Source organism: Rutilus rutilus, assembly GCF_951802725.1.
Source record: "Rutilus rutilus genome assembly, chromosome: 7".
In the NCBI taxonomy this organism is placed as follows: Eukaryota; Metazoa; Chordata; class Actinopteri; order Cypriniformes; family Leuciscidae; genus Rutilus; species Rutilus rutilus.
Genome location: NC_140221.1, coordinates 37,104,427 through 37,116,137, shown reverse-complemented (window position 1 = coordinate 37,116,137; position 11,711 = coordinate 37,104,427). Strand labels below are relative to the sequence as shown.

Genomic DNA, 11,711 nt, shown 5'->3' with positions numbered 1-11,711 from the left:
AAGGAAATCAAGTGACTTGCCTTAAGTGTCAGGGTGGCGGATGCAGCACAATGGAGCAGTTGTGGAGGTTTAAGATGAGATGGCCTTCTAGGGAATCCTGTCGGTTACCGCAAGCGCTTTACAGATAAGTAAATGAGGAAAATGGACTGGTAAAAGTTTGATAAATGATTAATGCTACCATCCCATTAAACAATAACTCTCTGAAAGGTCTTACAAAGATAAAACATCGAGGAAGTTATAAAGAGCTTTTAATATTGAGCAATGAGACAATGCAATGGCTTTGTGAGCAAATCAATTGTCTATTCTAGTCTGTCCCAGGACAGAATTGAAAACATCACTGTGTAGCCACGTTTCAACTTTGCTATGACAAGGACGCCTCTAGTTCTGTGTGTGAGTTCCTGTAAATGTGTTTGTTGAGGGCTCTCAAGAACTAGAGAGTGAAGCAGATGAACACGAAACACATTGTCACTGTAGTGACTCCTTTATTTTGTACGTTTTCTACATTCACAATTGTGGAAAATTTCTATCTGCACTTAAAATTTAAGTAGATAATTCTCAAAATTGTTGCATTTGTGTGTCTTCATGAATATTAAAATACAGGATGCATAAGTTAGTCATTAACTGACGGTCTGATATGAGATGCAAGACCAATTTTTTAAATAAAACCTTCACTGAACTTCAGCCCTAAAACATACACTACTGTTCAAAAGGATTCATTGATGAACAGAAAATATATGAATGCGAATATACGAATTTAATGAATATTGAAATATTCATGTCTTTACTGTCACTTTTGATCAATTTATTGTGTCCTTGAACAAATTAAAAAGAATTTTCTATTATGTTGTTCACACTGCTTTTGTTCCAGGGGGAGAGGAGACATTGACACATGACAAGAGGAATCAGAGATTTCTTTGGGAGATGTGCAGACAGGAAATAGATAGGAAGTGTGACCCAAAGTAAGATTTCATCAGTGGCTTTCATAAGCCTGTAAGCCCTTTAAATGATGTGTGACAGAGCGCAGGCTTATGAACCAATGTGTGTCTCGGGATTGAATTGCCTGACACACTCATCTTCCTCAACATTGCAGTCAGCAGCGAGAAGACAAATGCCTCTTTTTCTGAAAACTTTCAGATCCCTTTTTACTCTACAGTGTACTGCTTTAAATGTTTATACTGGAGATAGCATCATATTTATCCCCAAATACTTTCAGAATGGACGGATAGGTTGGTTGATTGATTGTTAATGTACAGTACTTTCTAAGAGGACTGTGATTGACAGTGTTTTACAGGAGAGCTCCAGCAAAGTCTTGTGACTCTAATTGGTGTTCCTGCTGACAGTACAGTTCATGTAACGAGACAAGCTTGAACAGTCAATGGCTGCTCAGATATGCTGTAGTCACAAGACACTGAGGAAAGAAACACTGTTCCCACCAAAGTCAAGGTTCAAGTAAAATACACTCAAGCTGTTTCATTTGGTTAGGTTTGCACAATGGTGAATAGTAATGATCATTTTACTCAGTTACTATGCCAAAGTGTTTCATTGTTTAAAATATTATACATTTTAATGTTTGGAAACTTTTATTTTGAAGTGAAAAAAAAAAAAAATAATCAAGAGAGACATGATATACAATTTGTGAATGAATCATTCTTTTGAGCCGCTTCTTTTTGATGCGATTCACAAATTGCACTGAACGATTCTGTTGTGAATTCAACTGATCCGATTGCAGCAATTAACAACTCACTGATTCAGTGATCTGGTTGGAGCAAGTCTCGTTAACAAGCAACCGAATTGGTGTGGTCTCATTCAAAATGAGCAAAGAACATATGACCCTTTTCTCTCAAAGCAATAAAAAACAAGTTAACATCATGAAAAAAAAAAAAAACTTGAGTGTGCTGACACCTCATCATTCATAACAATGCCATACTGAGCTCTAATCTACTTAAGCTCAGTGCTTTGGTAAATCATAATTCTGAAAAAAAGTCATAAATTATGATCTTTTTATGTCATATTATGTCAATTATATCATTTTTAGATTTTTTATCTAATAATTATGAATTTGTATGTGTAACCGGTCTTACTCGAACCGCTCCAAGTGGGACTTATGTGGTACTTATACTCAAGTGAAAATTTAAAAGGTGTGCTTTTACTTTTACTGGCACTATTTCCACAGGGAATCTGTATTTTAATGAGCAGTTAATACCTGAGACAAAAAGTCTTTCATTGCCAATAAATAAGATAAGGAAGACAGAGCAAAAAAAAAAAAAAAAAAACAGTTAAAACAAACAGAACAAGTCATGTTTGCCTGTGATTGACATCCAAAATGACAAGTATAGACAGAAAGGTGAAAGAGACAGTTAGTGAGGGTACAACTGCGTACAGGGGAGTGAAAGTGTGGGAGAATTTCAGATAAACACTGGCATAACCTGCATGCCAGAGTCATGCCATCATCAACATCTTGTGGTCCGCCACAATACACTGCCAATAACATCTCTCTCTCTTTTCCACAGAATGGGACAAAACCAGGGCAAGGAGGGGGAGCCAGTGCAGGACAACAGCTCTGCAGGACCAGAGGAAAAGGGACCAAGCCCAGACCCTGGGGGGGCAACAGAGGAAGGAAATCCAACCATTGAGACTCACGATGTCGGGACAGATGAGGAGAAAGCAGCCGCTGGAAGGTTGGATGGAGGCCCAGGCAGGGAGTCACCATCACCTACACCAGAGCACAGTTTGGATTCTCATGATAAGGTGTGTGCTCCCACGGATGCGGGGGTTGTGGAGGGAGGGGATGGTGAGAAAGTGGGAGGAAGAAAGAGTAGTGAGGAAGGCAGGGCTGAACCGCTGGCTCCACAGCAGCTGAATGGAATCACACAGTCTGACAGCTGCCTGCAAGGCACATGGAAGGCTGGTGAACCTGATCACGAGAGAAAAGACTCGGAGAGTATGCTGGAAGACTATCTAGAACATCAGGAAAACCTTGGGTGTGACTTTCCTGGTGAAGACAAAGCTGAAAGTGCTCACAAAGGAGAAAACAGGAGTAAGAAGTGTGCTTCCTATGTAAAGGACGAAATGGAATCTGTTTGTGGAGATGACGACAAGCTAACGTGCCAGGAAGGGGGCGGACAACTAGATTCGGATGCTGTGGTGACAAATGCAGGGCCTACTTGGGAGATTCTGGAATGGAAGGACATTTCAAAACCATGTGGTGGGGACGCCAACACCAACGTTCCGGTTCAAGACGAAGCTTTGGTCATTACCGAAAATGTAGAGTTGAAGACCAGCATGACTGAATCACAAAACAAGAGGCCGTTTAACAAGCCCAGCACATCAAACCTCGTGATGAACTCACAAATGGAGACATCAAAGCACATTACTGAGGCAATTCAGCAAGTCAAAGAAGGAATACGGGAGAAGTCGCCAGAGAATCCAGATAAGGTTGTAACAGAAACCCCAAAAGCTGAACATTCTTCCCCGAAGAACGTCGAAACCCAGGGGCGGTCTATGAAGGATGTCTGCGGAGCCAGAGAAAACGTTACTTGGTGTCAGCCAACAGATGATGTCATGAAGACCAGATTTACTAGTTCATCACTGGCAGGTGTGGATTTACAAAACAAAGCTGTGAGCCTAGAACGAGCGCAGAGCCCAGAGGACCTCAGCCCCTTAGAAGTGGCATCCAAGTCACCTCAGGGCCGCGCTGAGAGCCATCGACAAATATCTGCAGGCGAATTCACACAGGATGAGCTTCAGAAAGAAAGGCAATTTAATGTGTCAGACTTGGAGAGCCCTAGGACAAAGGAACCTTCACTTGAGAGATCACCCGCTGGAGGTCATACAAATAAAGATGGCATAAGAGAGACTGAAGAAAGAGAAAATCTGGAATCTGCTTCAAAGGGTCTCCATCGTTCCCATGCAAAGAAATCCGAGATAAAAGATCTTTCTCTGCGTGGAACAGAAACGGAAGAGGGTTGTTTTGTGACATCTAATATTGCCAGTGTAAGTATGCTGGGTGAAAACAAACCCTGGCTACAAAGCTATGAAGATGAGAAATGTATTACATTCTCTGAAGCCATTACGGATTCATACCCCCCTTCTAAATCTGATGTTCAAGTTATGCAAAAAGATGAAAAAGAGGATTCCCCTCTTTCAGCAAAGGCCAAAGTACACACAGAGATAAGTCTAGAGTGGTTTCTGGCAGAAATGAGTCCACATACAGTGATACGAACCCTTCCAGAGACAGTGAAGGATACTAAACATAGGATGGATCCAGAAAATACCTCTTCTTTAAGTGCAGTGATTGACGTAGAAGATGCTACTAAACAGCAGAGATTAGAGAGAGATGCTAACGCTAACTCGGGCGACATGACAACATCAGAGAGAGACAAGGTCAGCAAGTCTAATCAGAATACCATCAGCTCAAAAACGGACGTGAGTAAGGAAACATCTGCAAATACTTTCATCTCTGAGCTCATTGCTGGTCCTGAGACAGCTTCAAATCCCATAGATGACAGGCTGGGCATGGACAAGAAAACAGAAGTCACTCTGTCTGGTTCTTCTCAACAAGAGCATTGTTTTTTGAATATTTTAACAAATGCATCAACCTATTCCATTGTAAGCCAGACAGATATTTCCGATCAGGTCCAGGATGGTTGCATTGCAGGATCTGCATTAGCAGACAGTGCAGCAAACACATCTGCTGCACAAGATGTGCAACATTCCTCCTCCATGTGCAACCTAATAAGTATGCAAGCTAACGAGAAACAAGATAAAGAGCAGGACAAGCTGTCGACACATGCACATTTTCATGTGTTAGAGGAGAAACATTTAAGCCAGCTTGGCATCAAGCATGCAATGGAAAGCGGCCTGACCACCATCATGGAACCACCGCAGGGTGCACAGAAAAGACATGTTTCAGATATGATAAAGGAAACTATTGAGTTGCAGAAGAAGATGAAGGAGTGGACCAAGCCAGCTGATGCCCGGGTTGATCTGACCTTAGATCCAACACAGTCTGTGAAAGTATCACAGATGAAAGCAGCATTTGATCAACCAAAGAAATCACCTGACAAAGCACTAGAGCGAAAACCTTCAGTGAGAAAAGGTAGGAACATTTCTGAGAAGGAAGTTGTTTATGTAATGCAAGGACGTCCCCTTGCTTGGCAGATAGAGATGGAGCATAAACTCCCTGAGTTGCAATGTGTTTCATATTAAACCAGACCTATATGATGTGCTTGCAGTATCTATCTATCTATCGTTCGTTATGCAGGAAATAATGAAATTGGTAATTTCAGCATAATGGTGCCATCTTGTGGCAATTTCAGTACAGGAAAATCAACCTCAACATATAGGTTGTATCACTGTTGGGGGAAAAAAGCCAAATAACTATCCAAAATTCATTGTGTTTAGAGCTCACTGTGTTATCACTATGATACTATCAACTTACCAATCGATGTAACTTCGCTGACTTCACTAAATGTATGACGTCCTCAGCGCTAAACTGGTTCTACTAGTAAACGCAGTCACGTCGACACTGTCGTCCACTGACTCCACGCACTCAAGTTCATACCTGTTTACGCTCTGTGTGGGCAGGGCTAAGATTAGTATGTTCTGTGATTGGCGATCTTTGACGCCACTCATTGCCCATTTATCTAATCACGTTCTTTGTGGGGCGGAGAAAACAAAACAAGGCGTGGCTTCCGGCGAGTCTCGGACAAGTTGAGTGAGGCAGAGACATAGGGAACATTCGCGCGATCAGGGAGTGCTGCTGTAGAAAGCAAAATTAAAGTCGGGCTTGGAAATATTTTTTTCTACGACAGCTGAGAAGGTAAGAATAGGCGCAAACTCAATCTGTCACGTAATTTTTATAACATGAGGCAAAGATTGTATTGGTGTGCGTAAGTGTAAGAATCTGTCCATGCGAAAGGGATCATGGCAGCGTGGATCAGGCCAGATGGGCTGATCTGCAATGCTCAAAACGGGGGATTGCTTTAACAAATTCATGTTTCATATCTGAACTGAACTGCCATGCTTTCAGGGTGGATATGTAATGCTTTGATTTGTATGGATGGATTAAATAACCCATTTGCCTCTGTGTTTGTGGGAAACAAACCGCTGCTGCATCTGGCTCTCTCTTTTATAAGTTTAGAATATTTGAATTAATAATAATTGTGGTAATAATAATATAGAATGTTGGAAACTTATAACTTTTTTTGTTTTAAATTTGTTAATATATAATGCTAGTCTTTGATTTGAAATCACTAGTGTGAAATGTTCGAATATTTATTTGCTGATCACATTAGAGGAACAGAGAGATCACTGAACAAATAAAGCAAAAGTTTAGCCACTTTAATTTGCCACACAAGCCAATGTGATATAGCTTAAGTTTTTTGGCAACGCCTGTCTTGGTTAAGTTGTTGGAACTGTCAGTCTAGTCTGGTTTGTCCTGTATTCACTGCTCAGAGCAATAATGAAAGTTTATGATCACAGAAGTGTCAAGCCTAGGGACAAGTGATCTCCAGCAGATATGCATAGTCATCAAATTATTTTAAGAAATCAATGAGTATGCAGAGGGAAATGTAGAGAAATATAAGGTAACATGTCAGTGGGCAAGACTTGTTTAAATCAGTTGGTTTATCTTGTAGGTTTGGACTATCTTGTCATATCTGAGAGGGCGGATGCATTATAAACTATTTTTGAAACTTAAAGGGATAGTTCACCCAAAGATAAGATAAAAGCCTAAATTAGATCTATTCATCATATAAAGCGATCAGGTCTCTTCAGGAAATTAGGACTAAACCACTCAATTCATATGGATTAGTTTTACGACCTCTTTATGAACTTTTTGAAGCGTCAAAGTGGTAGTTGCGTAGCTGTCAATGGAGGGACAGAAAGCTCTCAGATTTCAACAAAAAGATCTTCATTTGTTTTCCAAAGATGAGCGAAAGTCTTACGGGCTCGGAACGACAAGAGGGTGAGTAAATGATGACAGAATTTTCATTTTTGGGTGAACTAACCCTTAATACAATGTGATGTCTGTGTGGAGGGTTTCTTAAAGGTGCACTCAGTAATTAACTTTTTAAAGAAATGGACAGAACTATTAAGAAATGTCATTGGTATGATGATACACGTGGTATGAAGACTCAAGTCAATATCAGTCTTCTAGAAAAAGCAGTTTTATCCTACATGGAGTAGGTCGCCCCTTTATGGGTGCTGCCATGTTGACATCACACGATTGGTCTTGTCGTGACAGAGTCGCTAATAATAATGCGTTTAACGTAAAACGGAGCTGAGATTGAGAATAGAAGTGGGGCATTTTTTAAAAATCTGAATAAAAACAAGATAAAAGTGAGCAGAAATTTGCTGAGTGTGCCTTTCATGCTATGTGGTTTCAGATTAAAGTTTTTTTTTTTTTTTTTTTTTTTTTTTTTTAGAAATTTTATAGCCATCCATTTTCTTTAGAAGCACTTTCTTTTTTCTATGATTGCAAGAATGTTGAAATGGCAAAATGCTTCTTCAATTTCAGTTAGAAATACAACAGCCTTTGGTTGTTTGGTTAATATTGTTCCATTCAGCATGACTCAACCTCAGGTTACTCTCTGTCCCTGTAATAATTTTACTGTACTTTTTTACTTCTCGAATTAACCTTCAGTCATCTCAGAGGCGGAGAACAAGTGTTTGGGCTGCTACACCCGGTTAGTGTTTTAGTGAATATTATGTAGCGTGCAGGGTTTTCTGTGGTTACCCATGTGTCGACCACACTGTAATATTGTCTGGCTTGTTTCAGTTTGACTCACTAACTTGCCAGGGCAGCAGGAAAGAATATAAAAATAATGAAACCACAAATACTGTGTCATATTTTAAGGCATAAAAAAAGTTTGTTGAGACTTCTAAGAAATACCAGATATATTTGGATTGATGCTGTCTGTTTTCAGTATTTATATACTGGTTGTTTTGACTGCGTTTACAATTCCATTTCATGGATTTCAAATATCAAATACATTTTTTTTAATAGAATGAGGAGGATAAAAGTACATTGTACATGGTTTAGTTATAGTTCTAGCCCTTTTAGACCAGTCTTTGTTCTTGCTTAGCCATTGCTGGTGCATGATAGCTTGAGGCCACGCTGAAATCTTGACATGGTAATGTTTGGGCTGGCCGTCAGAATGCATCAGGCTGTTTATGCGTGTGTGGACGTCATTGCATCGGCTACTCCGTGCCTGTTTCCTTGTGCTCCTTGGGAAATGGGTCAGGATGCTGGGTAAAATTAGTCAGGAGATGCAGGAAGTTGCCGCAAGGCTGGAGAGGATGCAGCTTCGGCAGCGTGTGTGTGTAAGAGAGATAGAGAAGAACAACTGGACATGTATAGGCAGAGGGAATCTGTTGAGACTTTTAAGGAAGTCTTGTTTCCTCTATATACAGACAGTTTCAGGTTGCATTTCACATTTACCAGATAAGGTTTTTTGAGTTTGGTGCACGTCCTTTAGGCTGCATGCGTCAGAGTTGAGCTTTGCGATGGATATCTCATCATCAGCAGGTATGCAGGGTAAAATTCAACCCTTTTTCAAGACGTGCTTCAGCTGTCGTTATAAAGCATTTTCTTTGCACTCATTTAATTTCTGTTGAGGAAGATTTGCCCTATGTCACATTGATAAAAAATTTTACGGCAATTAACGGGTTAGAAGAGTTGCTATGGAGGTTTTGACATCTCAACCTTTTTTTTTTATTATTCACTTCTGTTCATTGTTTCCTGCATGGGAATTAGCTGCATAGTCAAATGTCACCTTTTACAAGCCGTGAAAGAACGTTCAAAAATGATTGTGTCAACAAGACAGGGACTTTTTTTTGTTGTTGATTATACGACTATGGATCTTCAGTGGCTAAACAACAGATCTAGCTCTATTCTGAATGCTACCTTTCATGGTACTTTATTCGTTATAAACTTTAAGCCGGTGTTGGTCGTCCGAGTTGTGAGTTTCATGTGTAGAAGCTTATTATTTATGCATTTAAGCTCATAACAGCAACACGCAAAGTATCTCAGGTAATGTTTATGTGCTTTATTTATGGCTTTGCATGAGCTTTGCATGACCTAGCTGTATTATTGAAAGTGACAATGGATAATTTACTTCAGATCTTGTAAATAAATTAAAGGAAACATAAACTTTCAAACTGTCAACTCAGTGTGAACAAACAAGTGCATTCTATGACAAAGATTGTTTCCGTCACTCAGTATGTAGTTTTAATGATGTTAAAATTGTGTTATATTTATGAGTTTGATTTGATGTAGGCCTACTTATTAGGGATGCTAACAGTTAATCGACACTCACTCAGTCAGGTAGAACATGCATATTTCAAATTTAAATTGTCATATTTAACGTTTCTTGCGCTTCAGTAAAATTCGAAGGCATGGAACCGTCTGCGCAGCACCGCTTCAAGTCGAAAACGCCTAAAGCCCCGTTCACACTACAAGCGACTTTGTCGCTGCATGTCGCCAGTGGCTGGCGGTGAGGTCGCTAGTGGGCGTTCCCACTACTGGTTGCCTAGTAATGTTTATGAGTGACATTCACAGTTGTAGACAACAAATCTGTTTTCTTGCTGTTACAAGCTAACATTTTGGAAGGAAAAGTTTAAATATAAATGGAATCAGTACATAGAATGCATAATATTAAAGATGAATGATAAACAGCGAGTGTTCTTTGCTATCGCGGCTATCTAACTGCAGCAAATGGGCAAATACTGGTCTTTCTGAGTTCACGAAACCATTCAGGCTCGGAGTCAGCACGGCAAATACCACTGTATGTACACGGAGACATATCATACTATATTGGACAGTTTCTGACTGCTAAAATAAACTTCTCAATCATCTTGCCTCGGCACTGAAGAGTGATGGATCACGCGCGCCCTACTGACTTCACTCCGATTGGTTGTCGCTCCCGAAAGTCGCTCTTCATTTCCATAAAGTTGAACAGATCTCAACTTTGTCGCGTCGCCAGACACGCCCCATCCAGTCGCGACCGCGCGTGTCACCGGAAGTCGCCCGCTCCCCATTGAAAATGAATGGTATCGCGTCGCTTGGTCGCGTGTAGTGTGAACGTAGCTTAACACCTTGTCCTAACCAGACGCGATTCGATAAGATTCCAGCGACAAATAATTTGTCTGTCCACACTAGACGCGACGCGACTCGACTACGAGATGCGTAAAAATCAATCAAAACCCACAGCCAATCAGAACAGCGTGTGGGCGGGCTCTCGTGGCAAGTGCACAGCACCAGAGAGTAATCTTGACGCAGTCGCAAGAAAATAGATAAGTAGGCTACATAATCAAATTCACAAATATTACACCATTTAAATATTATTCAAATACATAGGCTACTGAGTTACTAAAACAATCTTTGTCAAATAATACACTTGTTTGTTCACAGTTTGAAGAACGTTCTTGTTTGCATTTGTTTAATTTCAAGATCTGAGGTGAATCCATTGTTGCTTTTACAGCTACAAAGCTGGGAGCACTAAATGATATTCAAAGTCACATTGCATGCTTTTAACATTAAATAAAGCACATAAACAGTACCTGAGATTATCATTGCCACACTTTGTGTTTGTTGTTCCAGCGCGTGTCGTCGTCGCGGCTGGTTAGGACAAAATCTCTGATTAACATGGAAAAGATATCGCGTGTCGCGTCAGTAGTTAGGACACGGTGAAATGCTTTCTCTAATGTTAGACCTGATTACTAGTTGAATAGTTGGCTGTTGTTTAAACAATGTAGATGATCGCAGTGGCAGAGATTCTAATAGCTTGAGCTTGTGAAAGGCAGCAGTATCTTAACTGAAATTCCATTACATTTGCCCTGGAGCAGGAATAGGATTTAGGAGGTGTCAACCCCCTTCTGTATTCCCAATGGCAAATGGCAGGATCATTCAGAGTGGCTCGTGACTCATCAGGCTGTTAGAATGCATTCATCATTTACTTGATCTAATGTTGACCAAATCTACCTCTGAACAACACACATTTTTGACGAATGTTTTCATACAGTTGCAATCAATGTTCACCGATATTTTCAAGCCTGTAAAAAGGCACAAAACAACATGAAAGTATCATAAAAGTGGCCCAAAAAGACGAATTCTATATTCTCACTATAATTATGATATAATCTCCACCTTTATTGCATTCGAATTGTGCTTCTGTGTCTTTTTTAAAAACTTGTACTGACTAATTTGCATGGCTGATGCTTTGCCTTCTATTTGCATATCTGAACCACTGATTGGCGAATGCAATATGGAAAAAAACTGATTTAAATGAGTTGTCAGAAAGGTGTGGGATTTATATTACAGCCAGGCACGGCTACCCAAAGCATTCCAAGACTCAAGAGGACTGCAAAATTAACTCTTGCCTAAGGGAACAGAAACTTGCTGTCACCAGTTGCACCATGCGATGAACCACACCCTGTCTGACGAGGAAGAAAGCAGAATTATCTGTCAGCGTAAGATCGTTCAGTTCAAGCTAATAAACCTTAGACGAGTCGACTGGCAATTCAGTCAAGTTTTTGTGAAACCAGCTAAACTTCCACAAGGAGAATACGTTCATAATTTGTGTAATTGACTTTTGGCCTAAGGAGTGAGAATGTACAATTCATCACAAATCAGAGCATGAAAGAGCTTTTAATAACACAGGTACTCTGCCAATCAAAAGTTTGGGGTTTGTAAGATTTAAAAAAAAATG

At 40.2% G+C, this 11,711-nt stretch overlaps 2 protein-coding genes across 4 annotated transcripts in view; both read left to right on the top strand.

Moving 5' to 3' along the window:
- Nucleotides 1-2,511: 2,511 nt before the first annotated feature.
- On the top strand, nucleotides 2,512-5,208 carry LOC311294139 (uncharacterized protein; the record flags this gene model as incomplete). The annotated part of the gene is made up of 1 exon (XM_084414841.1): nucleotides 2,512-5,208. One exon carries the CDS (start codon nucleotides 2,512-2,514, stop codon nucleotides 5,206-5,208), a length of 2,697 nt encoding a protein of 898 aa, XP_084270967.1.
- A 487-nt stretch (nucleotides 5,209-5,695) lies between these two features.
- The window catches only part of coro1ca (coronin, actin binding protein, 1Ca), a 56,166-nt gene continuing 50,150 nt past the window's right edge, over nucleotides 5,696-11,711 (top strand). Inside the window, exons 1-2 of one of the 3 annotated variants that reach the window (XM_084413578.1) lie at nucleotides 5,699-5,821; nucleotides 6,931-6,967. In XM_084413578.1, the coding sequence (XP_084269704.1) occupies nucleotides 6,931-6,967 (37 nt within the window). In that variant the 5' untranslated portion in view covers nucleotides 5,699-5,821. Of the gene's footprint in view, nucleotides 5,822-6,930; nucleotides 6,968-8,408; nucleotides 8,531-11,711 lie in introns of those variants that run through there. The other 2 variants (XM_084413580.1, XM_084413579.1) reach the window with 2 other exon arrangements.